General features: G+C 43.5%; 1 protein-coding gene across 1 annotated transcript in view; it reads right to left on the bottom strand.

Moving 5' to 3' along the window:
* Positions 1-11,344: 11,344 nt before the first annotated feature.
* The window catches only part of rnd2 (Rho family GTPase 2), a 58,560-nt gene continuing 42,564 nt past the window's right edge, over positions 11,345-27,340 (bottom strand). The window contains exons 4-5 of the mRNA XM_064315068.1: positions 21,997-22,131; positions 11,345-13,726 (exon numbers count right to left, since the gene is read on the bottom strand). Of these exons, the coding sequence (XP_064171138.1) occupies positions 13,472-13,726; positions 21,997-22,131 (390 nt within the window). The 3' untranslated portion in view covers positions 11,345-13,471. The remainder of the gene's footprint in view (positions 13,727-21,996; positions 22,132-27,340) is intronic.

The raw sequence follows: 27,340 nt of genomic DNA on the forward strand, positions 1-27,340 counted from the left end.
GAAGATGGCCAAGTGCATAGAGGTAGTTTATGTTGGTGGGTGGGATCATTTGATTGACACTTGGTGAAACTGTGAAACCTGCCATTGAATTTATAAAAGTAGTGTTGGAAGCAGCAGTGAACTGATAAAAGTGATGGTGATTGGAATTGCAGCGAATTGAACTGATTAAACTGTTTATGAATAAACAAATGTCAAGGCAATCAAATACAATGATAAAGGTACTTGTAAATAATTTAATTTTATCACTGAGGCATTATTTAATTTGATACCATTGTAACACTTCAATATTTCATATAATTGCATTTTTATTTGATTCATCATTTAATTTAATTGCAATTTAATTGATTCAGTGTTTAATTCATAGTTTTTGCTACTTCCACCGCTCACGTGTGTGTGTCTGCATGTACATGCATGTGTCCAACCTGGCTCAAATGCTTCATTTTAAATTCACTAACCGTGTATACACTCCAAACAAGATTTTTCTTTCATAGGATTGTAGGATTTGTTTAGTCACATGTTTCCTAGAACATTCTGGGGTACACGTGACGCAGATACTGGGGTTCAGTCGCGGAGAAGGAGCTGTAGATTAGGGCGGCCCCTGCAGCTTTGGGATCTCACAGGTATAGTGACACAAGGCAGGCAAGCTGTGATTGGCAGCTGTGGTGATCACATGGGTATAGTTGCACAAGGCAGGCAAGCTGTGATTGGCAGCTGTGATTTAACCTTTTACAGGCAGTTTAAAGCTTTCAGTCTTGCCTGGGCAGCTGGTGCTGTCTGTCAATCTTCCCAGCCCTGCCGTGCTTTAGCCAGATGTGGGTGGAGCCGTGAGTGGCACAGACCACGCCCCTGGCCCCAGACATGCTGCAGAGCTGCTTCTGCACAGATGGGCTACCTCTGAGCCTGGGCAAAAGCACAGACCCCCATCCCCTGCTACAACCTATCCCTGCAGAGCTGCTTCTGCACAGATGGGCTACCTCTCTGCCTGGTCAACAGCACAGACCCCCAACCCCTGCTACAGCCTATCCCTGCAGAGCTGCTTCTGCACAGATGGGCTACCTCTCTGCCTGGTCAACAGCACAGACCCCCATCCCCTGCTACAGCCTATCCCTGCAGAGCCTGCTTCCTGTCCCTCATCCATTCTCCAGTCTTCTCTCTATTGCTTTCTCTCCTTTTCTTCCCCTCTTATTTATTGGCATGCCTCCTTTTCCCCCTGCTTTTCCATGCCTGTCCTTCTCTTTGTCACGTTCCTGACCTCTTCTTCTCTTTTCTGCGCCCTTTTGTCCCCTCCCTCCATCGCGGCCTGATAAACCTCCACCTGCACTCACAGGTGTAGAACTGATAAACCTCCACCTGCACTCACAGGTGTAGAACTGATAAACCTCCACCTGCACTCACAGGTGTAGAACTGATAAACCTCCACCTGCACTCACAGGTGTAGAACTGATAAACCCCATCTCAGAGGCTTTAAGTTATCAGGACATAATCGCACCGCACAATCCTTTTCATTGTTTACAACAGTTCAGGTTGTACTGTTTCAGTAGAACACAAAGACTGTTAACATTACGGTTTGTGTTTGCTTGTATTTCTCATATTCAAGTAGCCTACCCTCACATAGCCTAATGAGCCTTACCCTCTTCTTTAAAAGATTTTATTCATAATCTGTATGCACAAATTGAAGACTTCTAATGGTAAAATAAACTGCAGTTAATGTCAGTAATGTTTCGGGCCACCCTCGCAAATTTTTTTTGGGTGTCTTATTTTACATCAAAGAGTTTTATCTAAAGGGGTGGGAAATGATCTGGGGCAGTCCAAGCAAGAGGAAAGGTAATCAGAGAGATCCCCTGCCTAAACTTGCAGGGACAAGTCTCTGCCTAACCAGGATTTATATTTATTCCTTATAGCAGAGTCCACTGAGCCAAAGTTAAGATCACTCATTCTTACTTTATCTTTTAATTTGGGTTCCCAAATATTACTTTATTCTTCACTGACATAATACAGAGCCCTAAGACGGATGTATGCTTCAGGGCCTATATCTGACATTTTCTTTCATTTTACTTTAACCATTGAGAACTTTTCAGCTGTCTCAAGTGCTACTGGTATTTAATTACTGTTTCTTTAGAATATGATGGTGTCATCAGCCAGCTGGAAATCTTTATTTCATTGCTATCAATTCTTATTCCACCAAAGGCTTTGGATCATCAATAAAAATAAAATGTGTGCTGTTATCAGGAAGAAGAATGGGGATATTGGACAACCTTGACAAATACCTGTGTTTACCTCATATCTAGGTTAGGTTTTGACAATTTAACACAGCGGTTAGTGCCCTTGCACAGTCTTAATAGACCTAATAAATCATCAAAATTTCAGGGTATCAAAAACAAATTATTGGCTGACAGTGTTGAAGGCTGTAAGAATAGAGGAGAAAGAGGAAGAGAGAGAAAGAGGCTTAGAATAAAAAATAATAAATGCAGCGCTTGTGTGTAGATATTGGTTACAATTAGTGTGTCTTTCTGTCAGGGAAAGAACCCACCAGTCTCAAGTAATTGTCTGAAGTCAGTGCCTAGATTCAGTTGACTGAACAGAGCCTGTTGATTCTAAACCTAACTCATATTGAACCTTAACATCAGAGTGAAGTAGTCACAATAAAGTTTTTACATGCACATTACGCCACAATCAAAGGAAATTCCAGAATCAATTTTTTAAAAATAAGTTCTTGAAATATATCAGTCTGGAAAGGGTTACAAAGCCATTTCTAAGGCTCTCGGACTCTACTGAACCACAGTGAGAGCCATTATCTCCAAATAGAGAACACTTGGAATAGTGGTGAATCTTCCCAAGAGTGGCCGGCCTGCCAAAATTTCTCTAATAAGTCAAAAGTGGGTCCCCTTATGTCTAGCGTAAAGCAAATACAGCATTTCACAGTAAGAACATGAAACGAACAGCCAAACACGGCGGTGGTGTGATGGTGTGGGGATGCTTTGCTGCCCTGGGACCTGGGCAATGTGCCATTATTGAAGGAACGATGAATTCTACTCTGTACCAGGCAATTCTTAAGGAGAATGTTGAGTCATCTGTCCATGAGCTGAAGCTGAAACGTAATTAGTTTATGCAGCAAGACAATGATCTAAAACACAAAAGCAAGTAGACATCTGAATGACAGTAAATAAACAAAAAGTTTTGGAGAGGACTAGTATAAGTCCTGACTTGAACCCAATAGAGATGCTGTGGCAGGACCTGAAATGAAAACCTCTGCAAAGAAGAGTGGGCTAAAGTTCCTCCACAGCAGTGTGAAAGACTGATATCAAATTACAGGAAGTGTGTTGTTGCAGTTATTGGTGGTGCAACCAATTCTTAAGTTTAAGGGGGCAATTGCTTTTTCACATGGGTGATATGGGTGTTGAACTTTTTTCATTAAAGAAATGAAATAATTTTTTTTAATGAGTTTTGTGTTTACACAGGTTCTCTTTGTCAAATGTTTTCTAAATATCTAAAGCCATTCAGTGTGATACATATGCAATAACAGAGGAACTCAGGAAGTACGCCACTGTATGCAGCAAACTTACACAGATAGCTACAATTGTTACACCAGATTCAAATAGCTAACTTCAGCCTGATGTTTGCCAAACAATGGTAACAGCTTTGCTAACCACTAACCCGGCTGGATTGTCAGGCAGCTGCACCCCATTATTTCTGTCATGAAAGCCAACTGGAGATGAAGCGACAGCCAGACATTTTAAGCCATCCCTGTCTGCTCCAGGGCTGCCGTCATCAGGGCACAGCTGGGCACTGGAGGAGAGCAGGACCCAGCGGTCTGTGAACTTGTGTTAAATGTTATTGTCCCAGGCCCACAAATAATAATATTAATAATTATACAAAGCATTAAATAGAACAACCCCTAAATGGGTGGCATCTGCATGAAGGGGTTAAGGAGCCCATAGGAGATGCCTTATTAAACGTAACATTCTCATCAGTTTCAGCCAAATAAAACACAGTAATGTACCATGAGTAATCTGTTAACTGAAGCCACTTAAAGAGGGAGAGATCTTACATTCAACTGATAAAATTTAAGGAGCGATTCCTTACTAATAGTACCAGCAATGCAGTAGAATTTAACAATGATAGGCTTTTAATAGCATGGCAAGGTTTACATTTTTGCCTCCGCAGCAAGGAGGTTATGTAATGTCATCCGTCCACCCAATTGTCCATGACAGACATATCTCCAAAAGTAATGGCCAAATTGCCATGAAATCTGCTGTGCACATTTGTGTTCCCAAGAGAAAGAAACTTGTTGATTTTGCTGACCCCTTGACCTTTCCTCCAATACCACCATTAGGCCAAACAAATCCTGAAAAGTAAAGACTGGATTGCCAAGACTTTTTCTGTGCCCATTAATTTGAGGGGAGATTGTTCTGACTTGGCGGATGCCTGCACTCTACTGAGTGCATTCTTTCTAGTTCCTGCAAGCCAAGGATGGACACATTCTTGGACCGTCGTGCATATACTTACCAAAGAAAACAATCATTTGAGCCCAGGAGTATGGTTCAGTGGTGATTGAAGAGCCCAGGAGTATGGTTCAGTGGTGATTAAAGAGCCCAGGAGTATGGTTCAGTGGTGATTAAAGAGCCCAGGAGTATGGTTCAGTGATGATTGAAGAGCCCAGGAGTATGGTTCAGTGGTGGTTGAAGAGCCCAGGAGTATGGTTCAGTGGTGATTAAAGATCCCAGGAGTATGGTTCAGTGGTGATTGAAGAGCCCAGGAGTATGGTTCAGTGGTGATTGAAGAGCCCAGGAGTATGGTTCAGTGGTGATTGAAGAGCCCAGGAGTATGGTTCAGTGGTGATTGAAGAGCCCAGGAGTATGGTTCAGTGGTGTTTGAAGACTTTTAGTTGATAATTTCTTTTTTTAAATGGACCAAATTCCAATGTAATTGCTTGAGTCTTTGTGAGAGAACTGATGCAACATTCAAGAATATAAATGACAATTGTTGAGTTATCACAAAGTAATGACTTGAAAAAAGAAATCCATGCCTGAAAATGCAGACACATTCGCCAAAAACCCTGCTTGTCCAAGCACATTTCCTCCCATTTCTTCCCAGAAATACTTAAGAGATAATCTTCTCTAAATTCTATTTAAGTGTCCCTCCAATGACTTTACAAAACATTATGAACATTTGATCATATGAACTTATAATTCAGGGGTTTTTAAAATGAAATTTTGAATGAAGATTTTTTTTAAATCAAAGCATTAACCCCTTTAGACTAACAACCATGTTGGTCGCTAGTGAAATGAAAGGTGGTAATGATTCTAGGGGCCCACTGCTAAAAAATTTTTTTAATTGTTTTATTTAAAAAGGAGGCCTAGAGCAATATTCTTTCAGGGATAATAATCTTTTGATTTGCACTCCAATAAGGTCAGAGGATGCTTGTACCAAAAGAAAGTTTTGAATTTTTATTGTGGACTTTTGATATATGCATTGGGGGCTTTCAAAACCTGTTCCTGGAAAAATGCTGCAGTTTTATTGTATCTAAGGGTTGATATTATTACTGGAAAAGTGACAATCAAGAGACAGTAAAAGGTTTTAGCGGAAGGGTCTGCCACAGAACCAATTCCGAGCTGCTTTTGTAAAGATGCTCACAATGGGGCCTTCATGGGAGTATTCATGGCCAGCTGAATAGGTAGAGGCTGCAGGACGGCCTCTTCATTGGTGCTGTTATTTAGACACTAGCCTGTAGGCCCGAGGTGCTAGAGCGTCAGGAGGAATCCTCTATAACTGCAGTTTGCTGTTCAGATGCTGGGGCTTTCTGATGGATGGCCTGTATGGGGACCGGGCTGAATGGGGGTACCAAACAGGACGGCAGCCAGCAATCAGCTTGTGGGCCTTTCAGGATATGAACACACCAAAGGAAAGACCGAAGGTAGTAAAGTTAATTATACCTCATCCACATAATAACAGCTATGAATACGAACATGCACAGCCGCACACACACGTACACATGCACACGCACACACAGTTGCACACACACACACACACACACACACACACACACACAGATACATACACACACGCACACACATGCACACACACGTACATGCACACACACACCCACATCCACACACATGCACACACAGTTACACATGCTGTCTCTAAGGCCTGCTCAAAGCAACAAAGCTTTACTGATATCCTGTTCTGCTTCTGTGTTGTATACTGTAATCCTCTCTGTGAATTAATGATGTCAGCACTGCTCATTACCTCAGAGATGCCAAACACAGCTGAGCGAATTACCTCCCTGCAGGGTCACAGGGGGTGGGGGCTCTGAGTCTGGGTAACCACAGGCCCAGGGGAGAGAGAGCCACAGGCCCAGTGGAGAGAGAGCTCTGCAGAGACACTGTCTGTCTGTGCAGAGTCACTGTCTGTCTGTGCAGAGGCACTGTCTGCCTCCAGAGACACTGTCTGTCTGTGCAGAGTCACTCTGTCTGTGCAGAGACACTGTATGTCTCCAGAGACACTGTCTGCCTGTGCAGAGTCACTGTCTGTCTGTGCAGAGTCACTGTCTGTCTGTGCAGAGACACTGTCTGTCTCCAGAGACACTGTCTGTCTGTGCAGAGACACTGTCTGTCTCCAGAGACACTGTCTGTCTGTGCAGAGTCACTGTCTGTCTCCACAGACACTGTCTGTCTGTGCAGGGGCACTGTCTGTCTGTACAGAGACACTGTCTGTCTGTGCAGGGCACTGTCTGTCTCCAGAGACACTGTCTGTCTGTGCAGGGGCACTGTCTGTCAGTGCAGAGACACTGCTGAGAACTTGATGCTCCACTGCCATCTTTTGTTTGACCTTTTCCTGAACACTCCTTGCTGAATGACGTTTGGTCGAATACTCCTTGTTGAATAACCTTTTGCTGAACACTCCTTGCTAAATGACTTTTTGGTGAAGTGCTCTCTTGTTTTGTTTTTTTAACTGTGCCACTGTTGTAAGCCCATGATGATGATGTTTTGTCTCTTCTTATAATTGTTGGTATTGTTGATGGCAGTGTTTTGTCTTCTCTGTTTGTTTGGGTGTCTGTTGTTAGTTCCCCTCAGAGGGACTCCCCCTGTGTGGATCACAGAGCTTTTGCAAATAAACAGTAAATAGTCACTCTATATATAGTCAGAGACACCCACCCCCCTCCTTGCCCCCCAGACCCAGACAGAGCAGATGCATGGTGAGGTCATTGTGTGCCAGATTCCTTCCAGACAGCCCACCCTTTCTCCTAATTCTGTGCATGGCTGGGACCCCCCCCCCCTGCTGAGTGTCAGGCAACAGTCAAGCAGGTGGGGTTAATTATGCCCTGACAAAGCTTCCTGTCTGAGGTAGATGAGCCCAGGTGCACTGGGATCAAGGTAAACTTTACACACAGTGACCTGCAGGACCCAGGAGGCCAGAATGCAGTGTCCCAGCAGCACCTTTCCCTGCTCCATGTCAGAATCAGACCGCACAGGTGAAAAGGGTCCTGCTTTGGCTGGGCCGGCATTACTTTTGTCTGTGTACACCACAGCAAAGCTTAGATAGTTTTTATTCTATAGATTAAACTGCTTTCTTCTCACAGTTCTCCAATGAGATGTCTACCTTCAATCTTACATGGTCCCTCTAGCCCATTTTACCAGTTTTCTATGTTGTCATGAAATTAGGTTAGTCGCTTTGTGCACATGCCAAATCTGTCCAATCCTTACCCATTTAGGGGGTACCCTGTTTAAAGATTTATAACTTCAGATGTGAGCATCACAGAGACTTGAAAAATGGCTTAAATGAAAAAAGACATTTGTACCATTTACAATACTAACTGTAATGCAAAATCGAATAATGCAATAGCATTGTCACACAATGTGGTACAGTACCTAAATGTGTAATCATTAGCTCTCATATGTTTTTGTACTCTCCAGTATGCAATGTTTCCTTGTACGGGGACGTGACAATAAATATGTGATCAGGCATCACATATTTCACCAATGGATTGTCCAAGACAATATATAAACCTCACTGCTCTTCTTGAGTGGCTTCATGCCAATGCACTTTGATGGATACAGGCCTTTTCAGTTTACCATGAAAAAAGCACATTACACACATACCAACTAAAGGCTCTGGTAGCAGCACACGAGAGTGCATTCAAGAAGGAAATGGAAACTGACTTTCAAGACAGGAATAGACACAAAATACACATAACACATGCACTGGTACTGGGTGGGTTGTATGATAACAAGGAATATGTACGAGTGGAATATTACTAGCCAAAGTTAAGGTAGTATCAGTGTCCCCTCAAAAATATTTGCTGCCTCTTACTTCATATGGGTTGGACAAATTTGGAACATTCAAACCAATTCCCTGAAATGGAAGGATGTTTTTGTCTGTTCAGTGAAAAAAAGATGACCGACACACTCATGAAGATGGTCTTGAGTGAATGCCGCGTGCACTCAAGAAAAACTGGCTGGCTATTTGGATGTAACAAGTTTGCGGTAATTTCTGCCCCAACGAAGTATTCTGGCTTACTTTTCAAAACAGTTCTATACAAACTATCATCTCTAATACTCTCAACTTTGGAACATTGGTACCCCATCCCCACCTTGATAAAATTTAATGTGTCAAATTCCATCCAATTATTTGCCCACTTCCTGATTTTCGCTATTATTGCATATTTGTCACACTGAATGGTTTCAGATCTTTAGACAAAATATTAGACCAACAGAAACAGAGTAAACGCAAAACATCTATTTAATGAAAAAAGGTATCAATCACCCATATCACCCTTGTGAAAAATGAATTGCCCCCTTAGTTACTCAGTCAACCAATTAACCTAATTTAATAGATTAGATTCAGCTGATTGAACACAGCTGAATTGCAGTTTCATTGCAGCCAGCCCTCTTGAATCTAGACTTCACATATAAGAACCTTACCATCAGAGTGAAGTAATCACCACAAAGTTTCTACAAACACACCAAACCATGATCATATGAAATTCCAGAAGAGATCAGAAAAAAAGTTGTTGAAATATTAGGCTGGAATGGGGTACAAAGCCATTTCTATGGTGAAAAGATGCCGCCCACACCATTGAAGTTATGAACCATTATCCTCAAAGGAGAACTGCTGGCAATTGTGATGTAAAAGTTTGCAGAATCTCCTCCAGAGTAGTCTGGCTTACTTCAAAATTTATACACTATAGTCACAACAACTCATTCCGCATTCCCCTGAAAATATTAGAACACCCAATAACTGCAGTCCTTTCTAGCTATGTCACAAGGTCAGTCTTTGCATATTAGACCACAAACAATAAGAAAGACATTAATAAAAAATGAGATAATCACCATTCAGGAAAACTACTTAGTACCAAGAGAACTAACTACAAATGGGATTAATCAGATATGAAACACAAGCAGTATGCAAAGTCTTAACAGATAATAAAGACAATTCAGTAGTAGTATCTAGAAGTTTCTACAAAATTCAGAAATATAATTAGGGTCTTAACTATTTTTACCTAAGTGATTTAATATTTCTAAATTAATTCTAAAAGCCACTACAGGCGTTATATGAGTTTTGCAGATGCAGCTGTTAAATCTTGAATGACGTCCAACTGCCTCTCATATTTCTCCCTTGATGACAAATGATTTCCTCTTGCCATTGATCTTAGACCTTAATTAGGGTTTGTGTTTAATTGTTGGTCCATTGTTATCTGTTTTGCATGATTTCTTATTAAACAGCAAGCTGTGCTAAATAAATGAACCCCACTTGTTTGGAGTTCAGCAGACAGATGTTGTTGCACTCGTTTGCACATTTCTTTTAAACTTCCATCCACGTTCCGTTTCCTTCCTTTCACTCTCCCCATTATTAACTCAACTAATTGTTTTTTAAACATCACAATTTGCCACTCAGTCATATAATTAGTCTCTTGGCTGTGCTGCTTGAGAGTCTACAGGGACCACTGGAGTAAAATAATTTCAATACTGGTGTAAACCCCTGCAGGTCACATGATGAAGTTAGTACCTAGGTGGGCCAGAGAGACAGATTAAACAGGGTTAAACTGAAACAATGCAAGTGCATGTGCATGGATTTAAACTGGATCAGTGCATAAGCACAACCAGGGTCCAGAACGTACTTTATGTACAGCTTACCTGCCAAGATGGTGAGTGGATGAAAAGAATTACCCGACACACACAGCTCACGCACACAGTTCACACACTCAACTCACACACACAGCTTACACACTCAGCTCACACACATAGCTCACACACACACAGCCCACACACACAGCTCTCACACACACAGCCCACACACTCAGCTCACATACACAGCTCACACACACAGCTCACACACTCAGTTCACACACACACAGCTCATACACATAGCCCACACACTCATCTCACACACAGCTCACACACACTCTTCTCACACACTCATCTCACACACTGCTCACACACACAGCTCACACACACTCATCTCACATACAGCTCACACACACAGCTCATACACACCTCACACACTCAGCTCACACACTCAGTTCACACGCACAGCTCACACATCAGCTTACACACTCATCTCACACACACAGCTCACACACAGCTCACACACACAGTTCACACACTCAGCACACACACATAGCTCACACACCGGCTCACACACTCAGCTCACACACACTCATCTCACATACAGCTCACACACACAGCTCATACACACCTCACACACTCAGCTCACACACTCAGTTCACACGCACAGCTCACACACCAGCTTACACACTCATCTCACACACAGCTCACACACACAGTTCACACACTCCGCTCACACACAGCTCACACACAGCTCACACACACAAGCTTTCATTTCAAATTCAATTTACACTAGAATGACCAGAAATAAAAAAATCTTCACAGCTACGGACACGTTACTATTAACAAGGAAGTACCAAACACAATTATGCTCCATATCAACCTCATTATTACCACTGATGCAAAAACACAAGCATTAAATTAGGTGAAGGGCATGCCTTGGCACTACTGCTGAAGAACGCTGTGGGAAAGCGACTGAGTTTCGTGTGAAGATGAGGGATAACAACATCGAACTGGCAGAAGAGGACAAACGGTCGTTGAGAATGAGGTGTATCGAAAGCCAGCAAAGAAAAAGATGAATTAATAATGAGATCCCATTACCACTGGTTTGACTTGTATTGGTTATGTTAGCTGGAACAGGGTTACTTCAAATTGAGAGTAGCCCATTCCCAAAAATAAGACTAAAACTATATATATGTATATATATAATTCCAATAAATAAAAGATTAAAATTCTTAAAGCAGGTGCAGTTTCACATTTTCAGAGTTCTCATGTCAGAGGTTTGCCTGTTTTGAGAATTTCCTGTTTGGCAGAGAAAGCAGTGGTACAAAAGGCTCTCCCTGCTCTCTTATGTACTGTAAGGTTCTCAACAAAGGAAGGGTCTGCACGTAAAATATCAGCCATGACTACTGACCAACCTCACCTGGTATTTTAGTTTTTTAACCCAATTTCATAATTCCAAGTTTGCCTTTTTTAATGAATGAAGGGATTTTTAGCCTCAAATCATACTTTTCCCATTGTGGAAAGGCCCTTCTAGAGCAGCAACATCCACTCCTGATTTGAGAGGGCACTGGTTAGCCTGTGTGGGGTACACTAGTCACCTCTTCTTATTCTGCAGTTCTGCAGCTGAGCAGAGCTGCCCCAGAGTGCTTCTGATATACAGCTGGTAAAGACACCCAGCAGTCCAGGAGGACCAGCTGGATCTCCCAGCAGTCCAAGAGGAGCAGCTGGATCTCCCTGCAGCCCAGGAGGAGCAGCTGGATCTCCCAGCAGCGCAGAGAGGACTTCCAATTCTGAAAACTTGGCCATCAGTAACTAAAATAAATGGAGAACTATAACCCGAGGACTCTTTTTACATATCCTATAAAATGAGCTGCACTGCTGTACCAGGGGACACTGTTTTATTTCCACTCTGCACAGATACAGTGAAAATACTGCAAAAAACAGCCCTCAAAATAAAACTTTATAAATTCATAACAATAATGATTCCAACAAATTAAATAGACATGGTCTAAAATTTTTTTAAAGTTAACACATAAACAACCAAAAAATGAGATATACTAAGAACTATCGGGAAAGCACCTGCGGTTTCCAGAACCATTTTTGACACTAATCCCACCACATCCTCCAGGGTGCACAATTAATATTCTTCACAAAGATAATCTTTATGTGCGAATTTCACTTGAATAGACACAAGCAGTCCTTTCTTTTTATTCTTAAACCTTTTTTCACATTTCGGTGAAATTACATTACAGTCTGTAAGTATATGAACAGTGACACATTTTCGTTTGTTTTGACACTCCTGCACATTGGATTAAAAATGAAAAAATTAATTGCGAGGATAAAGTGCCAACTGTCAGTTTTAATTTGAGTGTATTTGCATACTTATTTGGTGAATCCATGAAGGAATTACAGCCCTTTTTATACAAACGCCCCCAAAACAAAAAGAATATGACTGAACTGATGATGAAGATGGCTACTGTACAGGCCTGGCAGAGCATCAGTAATTACTTGATATTTACCAGTAATTATTGTATAATTAGCAGCCTGTAATTTAAAGGGTGAGCCTGGCAGTGCAGGCCTGGCAAAGCATCACCAGGGAAGATGCCCAGCTGGTCCTCTTCAGGCAGTCATCAAATGTAAAGGATTTGCAACCAAGAACTAAATATGATGACTTTATTAATGCTAACGTTAACTTGTCAAATTACTTTTACTCGCACAAAATGGGGGAACTATATTTATACATATGTGATATATATGTAAAGCATTGCACTTCCTGCATGGTTCACCCAATAAAGACATAAATACCTTCAAATTAAAAACCTGCACTTTAACGTCATTGCTTCATCCAATCCAATGAACTGGAGTATAAAGCCAAATACCACTGTAAGACATTTCTCTGCTTTGTACACAGATTTTCCCTTCATAGAGTCACTTCTACCTCTCTCTGGATTCCACATATTCCGTCCACTTCGGTCATAATCCCAAAAATTAAAGCCTTCGCGTTTTACCCCCCTCCCAATGTCTGCTTCACTTTCACCCAAATGCCAGCCAGTCAGCCCAAGGGGGCTGTAAAAACAGCACAGGATTTCATCCAACGAAAAACCAAAAAAAATCCAGCATCCATCCAATGAGAACTCAGAAGAGGCCTAGGCATCCAGTTTCACCAGCCCGTCTCTGGGGCTTGGTCATTCCAGCCTCCATAGAACAGTGTAAACAGTAAAGAATGAACCGCACAAAAAGAACACTCTAGAACACGCTTGGCCGCAGCCTTCCATTCCTCCTCAGCAGTGCAAGGACAAGGTTGAGATGAGCAATAAATAGACCTTCTCAGTAGCACATCTATATACATCTGTACATGTACGTATCCACACGTGAGAGCGCGTTTCCCAGCAGGGGGCGCTCTACATGAGCGTGCAGCTCTTGGCGCGGTCCTTCCGCATGGCGGGCGTGTCGTCCAGCTGCTCAGTCCGGACGGACAGGTGTGACGCCCTCTTCAGGCCGTGGCGGGACTCGCTGCGTTTGAGCTGCGGCCGGTGTGCGCGGGAGATGGACGCCAGCGTGGTGATGTGGAACACGTCCCGCACGCTGTTCTCCGAAACCTTGGACGAGCACTCGGTGTACGCCACCGCGCCCATCTGCCTGGCAAGGGTGCTGCCCTGTAGGGCACATAAGGGGGCGGGGGAGGGTTTTAGGGTAATTAATGCCAAAAATGACGCAATATGTTGGCCCTCACCTTAACAATAATTTATTTCTCATTTGTTATGTGTGGCCAAGTTCTAAGACTACAGACGGTGATGTCACCCCTGGAGATGAGGGCAGTGTGTGATCCATTTCTTTGGCTGGGTACCCTGGCCTTCAGCTCAGCAGGCAAAACTAATTGCTGTGCTGGAGCCATGGCTCAAAACCTGCAGTAGACCCACCCCCCTTTACCCACTCAATACTTCAGCTCACAATGAAATGTACAGAGCTCCGCCTCCAAATATGTCATATGGGTATAACTCCACCCTGTTTCCCCAGTATAGTGAATAGATTGAAAAAATTGAACAAAGGCTGCAGTTCAACAGAAACTAGAATGAGACTCCAAACCTTCAGGGTCTTAAATATGAGTGTGACTTCTGAAATGCAGATAAAACTGCCATTGGCACCATTGCCCAATATTCTCAAAATAAAATAACCCCTCCATCTGCTTAAGTAAGAGCAGTAAGAGAGTTAAATTCTAATCACATAATCACTTCAAATGGTCAGATAAATTACAAATACAGATCAAAGATTTGTTATTCCTGAACGAAATGTAGCTCACACTGATAATTCTGAAAGGATGGCCTCAGTTGCCCTTTAATCCTCATTGAAATGCAGTGCTCCTACAGAGAATTTCTAACTGTCCTACAAAGACTGTGGTGCCTCTTCATGATTGCAAGACACGTGTACCGTACATCCTACGGACATTTCTTGTATGAATTGTTCAGTACACAGATGGTCCTATCAATCTTTAGACAGTAATACAAGTCTTGCAAATTACTATTTTAAAGGAGATATTTATCTTCACTAACATTCAGGACTAAGACTTTCCTTGAAATCATTGTATATTTTGTTTAATAACTACAGGTTTTGTTGACAATTCCGTGAGATCTGATTAAGAATATTCAAATTTTACCAGCAGCTAAACAGTTAAAAGTTATGTTCAAACATAATTCTCAGAGCTTATCGCACTTGTTGCCAGGTAAGGGTGAAAACCCACAGTATGGACACCCAAGATTTGGACCACCTGCCTGTCCAGCACCACTGTCATTACACCCACAAACTGTACCCCACGGGTTATAGCCAATACACAATATTATCATCAGCGATGCTGTGTGCTCTCATTCTGCAGTACCACTGCATTCAAACAGGAGCCGAGGCACGCAGGAGAGAGACAGCTGAGCCGTAGCTTTCAGAAACACAGAAATATTAAACACGCATCCGTCGCCATAAAACTGGAACAGAAAGATAAGCACGTTGGGTTCACTGGGTCAGGCTCCCCACAGGTCTGGGTCACTAGCCCACTGCTACAGGAGACACTCCTGCTTTGTTGCCACGTGAACGACAGGACTGCTCGGTGCTGAGAAACAGTTCCCATGGAGAAACGGAATTGACCAGATCCAAATGTCAAACTTCCCAATCAGGACCTCAACTACAGCTTAAGGAAAATGTCCAAACAGGAAGGGCTAAATCTCTGCTTGCCGTTCTGAGCTGAGTGAGTGAGTGAGAGGCAGGCTGTAACTGTAGAGGTACAGCAGTAATGATAACCTCCTGTAATCAGAACCGCCAGCCAGCACTGCTAATGCTATTTAAAACTGTCACATTGTCTTTGTGTGAAAAATGAATGGGCAAAATTAGCTACACCTTCGGCAGGAGTAATTCTTTAAATTCCTCATTCAGCAAGCAAGCAATGTAGACTGGATGAGATGTTATGGCTTAACATAATGAGTGGCAGAGTAATCTTGTTGATCTGATTGGAGAATGTCCGCATGTTCTGAGAAATGAATAGACCGGAATTGAATGGCCTCTGAAAGCCAAGCAGCAAACAATATTAAAATCCCTCTCTCTCTCTCTCTCTCACTCTCACTCTCTCTCTCTCCCCCTCTCCCTCTCCCTCTCTCTCTCAAATTCAAATTCAAATGCTTTATTGGCATGACATATTTAAAAATATATATTGCCAAAGGGTAGTGATAACAGTAATTAACTACAGTAAGAATATATAATTCAAAAGAAAAAAGAAGACAAGCAGAAGACACGCATACATATACATACGCACACACAAACACACACACACACACACACACATATATACATACACACACATATATATATACATATACATACAAACACACTCTCTCTCTCTCTCCCTCTCTCTCTCTCTCTCTTTTGTTTCTTTCACTGTGGTCAGGTAATCTGCCACAGTGTACTCTCTTTTTAGGGCCCAATAGCATTCTAATTTGCTTTGTGTTTTTGTTTGTGTTTCCCAATTGGTGATGTAATTTTCTTTATTTTTTGCTATAATTTGGTTGACTCTAATTAATTGTATAGAGCTGTCTTGATGCTGCTTTGCATTAGGGGTGGGTAGTGAACTAAGCCTCAAGACTAGCTGGCTGAGGTGGCTCTTCTCTGGGCTCATCTCTTGGTATTTCAGGGCCTTGTAATGATATGAGTGGGGGTCGCTGTTTTTGAGGTGATTCCAAAATTTAACTGTCCTTTTTGGGTGTTAATCAATAGTGGATATTGGCCTAATTCTGCCCTGCATGCATTGTTTGGTACTTTTCTCAGGACCTAGAGGACATTTTAGTTCTGCATGCAGGGTTTCTATGGGGTGTTTGTCCCATTTTGCAAAGTCTTGTTCTGTGAGCGGACCTCACACTTCACTGCCATATAATGCAGTTGGTTGAATTACTGATTGGAATATTTTAAGCCAAATTTTGATTGGCAATATAATTTGGGCATTTCTCTTTATGGCATAGAATGCCCTGCGTGCTTTCTTCTTCAGTTAATTTACCGCCAAGTTATATCTTCCTGTTGAGCTTATTTTCAGGCCTAAATAAGTGTAACTGTTAGTGTTTTCTATTGTTTTATTTGCTAATGTGAATCTGTATTTGTTTCCCCGAGGTCTGGATCTTCTTTGAAATATCAGAATTTTGGTTTTAGTCATATTCACTGTCAGGGCCCAGGCTTGACAGTGTTTCTCTACCAGGTCCAGGCTCTGCTGTAGTCCATGCACAGTGGGCGATAGCAGGACCAAGTCATCTGCATAGAGAAGGAATTTGATTTCTTTATCGTCAAGGGTGAGTCCAGGTGCTGCAGATTGTTCCACCCACCGTCGCCAATTCATTGAAATAAATGAATAGCATTTATCTCTCTCTCGCTCTCTCTCTCTCTCTCACACACACACATTTTAATTAAACACAGATTTCTATTAATTTACTAATTTCTGATAAATATCGGGTTCCATAACATGAGTAATAGTTCAGAGTTAGCTCCTTAGAATATGCTGCAGTAATAATTAATAATTATTAATAACTAAATTATACAACATTAAAAATGAATTACTGACAGTTACTCAACATTAATAAATGTTATAAATGTTAGTAAATGTGTTAAGATGTAGGTCAGGGTTGCCAGATTGAGAAATCTATACGAGGAACAGTAGGATCTGTGAAAATGGGTGGATAACAGTCACTACAGTAACCTTGTGTGGGATTTCAACAAATAGAAAGAAACCCTTACCTCCACAGGTGTCCTATTTATCAATATGTATTCATTTCTGATGGAAAAAAACATTCTCTGGCTTTTATTAAAGTAGTAATTAAATTTAAAGTACTGCCTTTACAGCCTTAAAATTATGTCATATGGTCATTTTTGTAACACTAAATTTGTGCTTAAAAACAAAACTTACTTTTAATTGAACCCTTTACTGTGTATGTACAGCTCAGAATGAAACGTGCATATATCTGTAGTTAAGACCTGGATAGTCTGAGGGGAATATTAATTTACCATGTTTGGAATGAACTGCTGATATTAGGTGTACATTTACAGTGAGTTTAGGTCTCAGACCAAGTGGCCAAAACCACGAGAAAAAGTAGTCACAATAGGTGTTTTCCCTTTGTCTGCTGTCTCCCCAAGACGGTAATATTTTGTGGGTGAATCAGAGTCTCACGTGCTTAATGGACGACTGGACTTCATGTCCCTACTGCGCATTCTCTGGCTACAATTTGTACAACATGGCGGTGTGCATGAACTACACTTCCCAGACTTCAAAACCCTTTTCACCAAACCCATGGAGAGTCAATGGGTGATGTCACAGTGACCTTGTCCATTTTTTCTACTGGCTCAACCAGTGTTAGGCCTAACACTTCCATAACGCACCTGTGCGCAGCATGAGGGGGAATAAAAGCCTGAGTTTATATTTGAGCTCAATTCAGACTTCACTGTTTGTAGGATTTATGCTTCAGACTATTTAATATGATAAGAATTCAATTTGAGGCTGACTGAAAACAAATAGCTTGCACTAGCTTTACACATGATCGGTATCCAGTAGAGAACCTTATGCAATGGAACAGTTTACCAAGGCATATGCCAAAACAATGGCCTTAATGTAGCACAATACAATTCCAGGAAATTTGGCTGAAGGTGCCACAGTAAACTGTCCTTAACTTGCTTATTTTCCAGCTACAGCTTCCTCTAAAATGGCAAGCCTGCTAAATGGAGTGTGAACATCTTTTTTGTTTTTGAGGCTTTTGAGAAGGAGGGAAAAGCTGGTCGGCTTTGCAGCTAATAATCGGTGTCAGACGGTGCCCAAAACAGAGATCCAAAAAGCTGATTAAAATTCATGAAATGAAAGAACGGCTGTTCTCCCTCTAGATTATAGACACAGAGGCAAATGATAAACTCACACCACAGTCCATTTTGCTGTTTGTTTATAACTGAAATTGCCCACATACTAATTAAATTTGCATATTTGGAGGAATTTTCCACTTTACACTTTTGATGCTCATTCCCCAGGGACAACATTACGCCGAGTGTGCAGCAATAGCACAGGAACACACAGGACGTGTATAAACACACAGGATGTGTATAAACACACAGGACGTGTAGGAACACACAGGACGTGTAGGAACACACAGGACGTGTAGGAACACACAGGACGTGTATAAACACACAGGACGTGCATAAACACACAGGACGTGTAGGAACACACAGGACGTGTATAAACACACAGGACGTGTAGGAACACACAGGACGTGTATAAACACACAGGGCGTGTATAAACACACAGGATGTGTATAAACACACAGGACGTGTATAAACACACAGGATGGGTACAAACACACAGGACATGTACAAACACACAGGATGGGTACAAACACACAGGATGGGTACAAACAGACTTTGTTTTAGAAACAGGAAACTATTTCATATAAAGTTCACAGAAGCATCATTTACAGAATCCATCCATAAACTCTAATGTTGACATCACGTTCTTGACAGCTGACAGTTGTATTGGGACTTGGTCTGAGGTCTGATCTCGAGCCATGCCTACAGGTACATCGCACGCCCACCTGTGTGAGCCACGCCTACAGAGACTTCACATACCCACCTGTGTGAGCCACGCCTACAGGCACATGGCGCACCCACCTGTGTGAGCCACACCTACAGAGACATGGCACACCCACCTGTGTGAGCCACACCTACAGAGACTTCACATACGCACCTGTGTGAGCCACACCTACAGGCACATGGCGCACCCACCTGTGTGAGCCACACCTAAACTCACACCCACCTTTCTGTGTGAAAGCCACACTTAAACATTGGAGAATTTCCACCCACTGTGTGACCACCAGGGCACATTAGACATGGCAGCATCACTGTTCAGCCAGGAACCACAGGACTGGCTACACACAACCTGTGGAAACACACAGCTACACACAGGCGTCACACCAGCGTGTAGCCACACTACAGAGAAAGGTACAACACAACTGTTTTGAAGCTATTCATACGTACAGAAGACATTGGCCACCAACCTATGTGACCCCACTCTGACAGAACATTGATCGCACCTGTCTGAGGCTGATCCAGCCATGCCCAAGGACATGCGCACCCACCTGTGTGAGCCACGCCTACAGAGACTTCACATACTCACCTGTGTGAGCCACACCTACAGAGACATGGCGCACCCACCTGTGTGAGCCACACCTACAGAGACATGGCGCACCCACCTGTGTGAGCCACACCTACAGAGACATGGCGCACCCACCTGTGTGAGCCACACCTACAGGCACATGGCGCACCCACCTGTGTGAGCCACACCTAGAGACATGGCGCACCCACCTGTGTGAGCCACACCTACAGGCACATGGCGCACCCACCTGTGTGAGCCACACCTACAGAGACATGGCACACCCACCTGTGTGAGCCACACCTACAGGCACATGGCACACCCACCTGTGTGAGCCACACCTACAGGCACATGGCGCACCCACCTGTGCTATTTTTGCAGCAGAGCCAAGGAAGGAGAGACTGGAGGAGCCATTGGAGAAAATCACAACAGCAAAACCCCAGAAAAACACTGACTGTCGTGCCAAAATAAGGAATTTACATTATTTTAGAAATGAAAGAGGAGCTAAAGGCAAGCCCCAGAAAAAAAATGAAATTTTGAAAGAATACTCCTTACCAGTTATTAGACAGCGTCCTACTGCACCACAGCACTGAAAGTTATAGATTTTACAGCTTCCTGTACATAAATAATCACTCGAATTTAGACTGGACTCGAACCCCACTCCTAGATTTGTGTACTACCACTCTCTTTACATCAGGAAATATACCTATGAACAAAAATGTTATTAAAAATGTATTACAGATATTATCTTGGACCTCCACCCAGGACACAAACAAGTATGAAAAGCAGCTCAAACCTTCACCCCCCACCCCCCCAAAAAAAAAAAAAAACTAAAAAGGTAATCCTGTAGATCTCTACTCAGCCTCCCTGGATAAACCTCCACTGATGCAGTGTGTTAATAATCTTTTCTTCTCTACTCGCCTGTTCAGACTGCCCTTAGGGTACTGCACAGCAAGGAGCAACTGCATAATTCAGGCCAAATAAAAAAAACACTAATCAAATGAATAACCAAACCCTGGCCCTGTTCCTTAACAGCGATTCATGTGATGAATATCAGTCCTCTGGTTAAAGGTTTTTAACGGCTTAATACCTGTATAGAAAATAAGTATTTAATCACATCCATAATTTAAATGGTAGTCCTACTATAAATAATGCAATTATAACCTACACACATTTTGGGGTTATGAAAGTGATTTGTTAGAGGAATAAAGATGCATATACCATTCTTGGCTGGGTCCCCCAGGTACACGTTTGCATTGTGTATCTCTCAGCTTAGGACTGTACAGCCCTTCCTGCCTGCAGTCACACAATATTTATACCATATACATGAAATCAAAGTCTTCGGCACATTACAATGTCCCTGTATATCCAATTCCCTTTGATGGTTCCTCCCCTCTCTGTATCACAGAATCCGTCTCACCTGCTCGTTAGTGAAAGGATGTGACTCACCTGCTCGTTAGTGAAAGGATGTGACTCACCTGTTCATTAGCGAAAGGATCTGTCTCACCTTCTCGTTAGTGAAAGGATGTGTCTCACCTGCTCATTAGTGAAACGATCTGTCTTACCTGCTCGTTAGTGAAAGGATGTGTCTCACCTGCTCGATAGTGAAAGGATGTGTCTCACCTCATTAGTGAAACGATCTGTCTTACCTGCTCGTTAGTGAAAAGATGTCTCACCTGCTCGATAGTGAAAGGATGTGTCTCACCTCATTAGTGAGAGGATGTGTCTCACCTGCTCATTAGTGAGAGGATGTGTCTCACCTGCTCGTTAGTGAAAGGATGTGTCTCACCTGCTCATTATTGTCAGGATGTCTCACCTGTTCATTAAAGGTAAGATGTGACTCATCTGTTCATTAAAGGTAGGATGTGACTCACCTGTTCATAAAAGGCAGGATGTGACTCACCTGTTCATTAAAGGTAAGATGTGACTCACCTGTTCATTAAAGGTAGGATGTGGCTCACCTGTTCATAAAAGGAAGGATGTGACTCACCTGTTCATAAAAGGCAGGATGTGACTCACCTGTTCATTAAAGGCAGGATGTGACTCACCTGTTCATTAAAGGTAAGATGTGACTCACCTGTTCATTAAAGGTAGGATGTGGCTCACCTGTTCATAAAAGGAAGGATGTGACTCACCTGTTCATAAAAGGCAGGATGTGACTCACCTGTTCATTAAAGGTAAGATGTGACTCACCTGTTCATTAAAGGTAGGATGTGACTCACCTGTTCATAAAAGGCAGGATGTGTCTCACCTGTTCATTAAAGGCAGGATGTGACTCACCTGTTCGTGAGTGACGGGGATCAGCCTCTGTTTGGACAGCTCCCGCAGGGTGCTCACATCCGTCCGCATGTCCAGCTTGCAGCCCACCAGGACCACCTTGGCGTTGGGGCAGAACTCCTGAGTCTCACCCTGCCACTGCAGATGGACAGACAGACAGACACAGAGGAGGCACCACACTCTGGGTTAAACACTGATCCACTTCAAAGCACAAGCTCGACCTCACATGAACCACGATCCCTGTGCAGTTCAGTCCCTCTCAGAAAGGATATAAGCACACATCCAAAATGAACCTCATTAAAAGCACACATCAGCAGACATTTCACCAGCGCTAGCTGTCACTCCAATATATTTTTGTTACGCTGGACAAATGAGCAGGTGGCAATAGATTTTTGCATCCTGAAATCCAGGGCTGTACGCGGTGCTAATACGGTCACTGGCAAAGGACCAACTCTGCTGGATCAGCAACCGATCGATTCACCAGCCAGCGCAGGCCCAGTAATGGCACCCTACGTTTCCCCAACAGCGCGTCCTCGCTCAGCGGCTAATGTCCCAGAGGCTCTCCATCCATTTCCGCCAGCAGCTGTTCCAGCAGCTGCCGCCCAGCGTGGCTAACACACGGCAGGGTCACACGGCCCCTATGCCAACTGCCATCCCCTGGCACACGGTCGGGTACACTTAATATGACCAGACACGCGGCTGTAGCAGCCTATGGCGGTACATTAGAAAACGGCTACATGTGGCCAGAATGGATGGCTGGTGTTGGCCATTGACGGAGGAGTATTCTTGCTGAGCAACACTGAGCCAACTGAGCTTTTTTGTCTTAAAACGTCTGTATCTTGTAATGCTCTGCTAAAGGACCATGAAGAGACACCATCTCTAGATTTTAAAGAGCACACAGAAAAATACTTTAAGACTGCCTTTGAATGACTTGTTGCTTTTATGTTGTTTATGTTGCTTTTTATTGTTAATCATGTTTTGACTACTTGTTTCAGCATTTTGCTATTTTTATGGCTGTTGTAAGTTATATTTTACTCTTTTAATTATAGCACTGTTTTTATCACTGGAATGCAGTTTCAGTGTGTATATGGTTTTATTTATTCATTCATTCTTTCATCTTGGGTTGCAAACCCTGGTATGAAATTAATTCTATAAATCTATACCCGCTTATCCTGAGCAGGGTCGCGGGCGGTGCTGGAGCCTATCCCAGCGTGCATTTGGTGAGAGGCAGGAATGCACCCTGGACAGGCCACCAATCTATCATAGGGCACACACACCATTCCACCATTCACTCACACACTCATACCTATGGGCAATTTAGGGTCTCCAATTAGCCTACCTCCACACAGAAAGGCCCAGGCCCAGGTCCTTCTTGCTGTGAGGCAACAGTGCTGTCCACTACACCACCATGAATTAATTCTAAATATTATTATTATGATGATTATTATTATTATTATTATTATTATTATTAACTATTCCTGTAGTAGGAGTTGCCAACCCTGGCCATGGAGAAGTTCCTGAATGGAAATCCATGACTATACAATTTAATTAATAATTAGGCCAATTCTGTTCCTTTGAGCCAGCGTGGACAGAAAGAGACCTCACGATATAGGTGTGTTAGCAACCACGCCTAAAGACTAATCTAACAAAGGATGTTGCCATTTCTTCCCAATACTGTAAAATTGCCTTTGGTTCCCAACTGGATCTCTGTACTGTCACATGTAATCGCCCGTCATTCAAGTTAAACACAATCACGTCTTTTATTACTTGCAACCCGCCTTCTCAAAATTTTCATGTTTCTTTGCCAAATTGTCACAACTTCAGCAGAAGTCAACAAAACAACAACTACATGTTGAAATAAACAAGAAAATTAAAGTTATACCAAACCATTATTAAAATGCTTTTTGTGAAATGGAAATGCATTAGTATTATGAAAGCTGTCAAGCTGAGATTATGTCTATATAATGGGTTTGAAATGTCATGTTTCAGAGACTCGTTATTAACAATATGCCAGAATATCCAAGCCCTTGCAGATATGTTAAAAGGATGCAATTGTGTTGAGTAAACACATTGCATGCTAAATACCCTGGGTCCCACAGAACCCCATCCCAACCCCCATCTCTCCCGACCCTCTGTGTCAGGTGGGGTCACGGGGTCAATGGCCTGATCAGCAGGGCCCACTGTGTGACTGCAGGTCTCTGAGGCCAGAGGGGACGGCAGATCTCGGGCCCGGGAGTTACAGGTGGAAGTGCTCCTCACCTACCAGGACGAATGCCAAGGAAGGAAAGAGGCCAGGGTTAGATCTGCAAAGCAGGCCTGTGTCACATGCGTGTTTCAAATACTGCAACTCTCTAGATGGCAGTACATTAAAAACAACTGAATACTTGAAAATTTTCAACAAAACGGTCTCCCATCCAAGTACTAACTAAGCCCACACTTGCTTAGCTTCAGCCATTCGGCAGGAGCAGGATGCATGGTGGAATGGCTGATGGCCACAAAAAGAGAATTCCCCAGTTTCATATCCCCTCAAAGCCTGAGAGGAGATTAAAGCACAGCCTCCAACCGCTAAGCCTCAAAGGTAATATACAGATCCTGCAAAATCAGAAACCTGCACTCCTACCCTACAGATAGAGTATGCCTGTACAAACCAGTAACAATATTGACCTTGCACATCTTGTCTGTTTCAACTATTTGCGCTGTGGAATATTAATAGACTTTTTGCCTTTGATGCTGCAGCGCTAACATACGTAAGCTCGCTAGCTACTGTGCATGATCTGTGCTGCTGTGGAACACTGATATGCTGCTTCCCTCCTACAAGGGTGATCGACAGTTAACTACCAAAATACAGAAAACACCAACCCTGCTATCCCTCTCTGTGAAGTTCCCGAAAGGATGTACTTGATGAAACTACCTCTGCTCACGCCCTAGACTGATATTTTCCGTCACCCTTAGTTACTATTCCTCGCAACACATGAGCAAGTTCCACAGTCTCCGTCCGTGAAGCTCCTGCTCATGCCCCAACAACCACCCCTCTTTCATAGTCACTCAGATCTCTTCTTCTAGCCATTGTTGACAATGGTTAATGAGGCCTGCCCAGCATTTTCATACCCAGCTGTTAGCATGCAGAGATGTTTGTTGCTTACTCAACTCAGGAACAATATGTCTGTGAAAGCACCTGCTTTCAATATACTTTATATCCTTAATTTGTACAAGCTGGCTAGTATCCAGAACTCCTTCACTCAGCCAGAGACGCCCCCTACTCCCCAGAACAAACCCCCAGCTACACTGACCTCCTTCAAGAGGAAGACTCAAATGTACTCATCGTGCAACCACCTGTCCGCTAGACCCCATTCCATCTACAGTCTTCCAATCTATATCCAGTGAGCTCCTTCCTTACCTGTCCTCTATCAATAATGCCTCCCTTGCCATGTTCCTTCTGACTTTAATATGGCTCATGTTACCTCAATCCTCAAGAAACCTACATTAGACCCCTCTGATGTTAAGAACTATAGACCAGTATCACTTTTACCTTATCTGTCCAAAACTCTTGAACAAGCAGTGTTTAACTAACTATTATCTTTTCTCCATCAGAACAACCAGCCTGACCCTCACCAATCCGGCTTTCAAACCAGGCACTCAGCAGAGACTGCCCTCCTGACTATGACAGAGGCACTAGACACTGCAAGAGCCTCATCCCACTCCTCTGTCCTGATCCTGCTAGACCTGTCTGCATCATTCGACAGTCAACTACAAACTACTCATCTCCACTTTGGCTGAGTTGGGCATTTCTAGGACTTCTCCATCTTGGTTTGCTTCCTATCTTGCAGATAGGTCCTACCAGGTCACGTGGATGAGGTCTGTCTCAGCACACAATCCCCCTTGTTACAGGAGTCCCACAGGGATCTGCACTGGAGTCTCTGCTGGTCTCTACTTACACCAAATCTCTTGGTTCAGTCATTAATTCACATGGCTTCTCTTATCACTGTTATGTGATAAGAGAACTCAACTCTTCTTCTCTTTCCCTCCCTCTGCCAATAAGGTGAGTGAGAGAATATCTGCCTGCTTGGCTGACATCACAGCATGGATGACCTGGTGTTACGGCTGCTCTCAAGCCCCCGCAAACATACAGAAGCCAAAACCAAGGCTTCCCAAAAACAACCAATAACTTTATTCAACTACCCATAAGAGATACTAAAATAGCTGCAAAACACAAGATAAAATCAAGACCCGGCCGTGGTCGAGAGGTGAGGAGAAAAAGCCCCCATCTTCCTGAGAAGCCAACTCCAGGCTTCTTAAAAGGGCACCGCCACAGGTGCTCTCAATTAACTATAACAAGACACACGCATGTGTCCAAACGGCCAGCGCCCCCACCTGAGGCGGAGGGACGTAACACCCCCACCACCAGCTGGGGACACCAGTCCCCAAAACAAAACAAAGTGAACAAGGGGAGACAAACAAGGGGAGACAGACAGAGAGAAACGCTGCAGGAACTCTACGCGCATCGCACACATGCGACGCCGCAGGAACTCTACGTGCGCCGGACGCATGCGACGCCGCAGGAACTCTACGCGCGCCGCACGCATGCGACGCCGCAGGAACTCTACGCGCGCCGCACGCATGCGACGCCGCAGGAACTCTACGCGCGCCGCACGCATGCGACGCTGCAGGAACTCTACGCGCGCTGCACGCATGCGACGCCGCAGGAACTCTACGCGCGCCGCACGCATGCGACGCCGCAGGAACTCTACGCGCGCCGCACGCATGCGACGCTGCAGGAACTCTACACGCGCCGCACGCATGCGACGCCGCAGGAACTCTACGCGCGCCGCACGCATGCGACGCCGCAGAAACTCTACACGCGCCGCACGCATGCAACGCCGCAGGAACTCTACGCGCGCCGCACGCATGCGACGCCGCAGGAACTTTTTCACTTGCCAGCCATACAATTGATGCACATCCAGATACCACATCTAGCTGACTGAATTCAAATAGTAATTACTCACATCCAGACTCAGCCATAGCATAGATGGCAATTCAATTAAAAACTGGTAGTGAAAGGATGTTCAGTAAAAGCAAGGGACTATTAGTCTATAGTACCATGTGCAAGTACACACACATTCGAGCAAACTGAACGTTACATCTCGAGGCTCGAGCAATTTATCGGAGGGTTCCGCAATATAATCGTCTAGGACCGAAGCAGAAGCACTACCAGGCTAACACGAAACGGACAAGGTCAGAGACTTAATATTCGGAAGCCGACAAATGTACGATAGTATACTCCACAATACGGAACGAGAAAGCAATAGATGCGAAGTTCGGAAATCGAAAGACCGTCTGGGCTAAACCA

Source organism: Anguilla rostrata, chromosome 17 (genome assembly GCF_018555375.3).
Source record: "Anguilla rostrata isolate EN2019 chromosome 17, ASM1855537v3, whole genome shotgun sequence".
NCBI classification, from domain to species: Eukaryota; Metazoa; Chordata; class Actinopteri; order Anguilliformes; family Anguillidae; genus Anguilla; species Anguilla rostrata.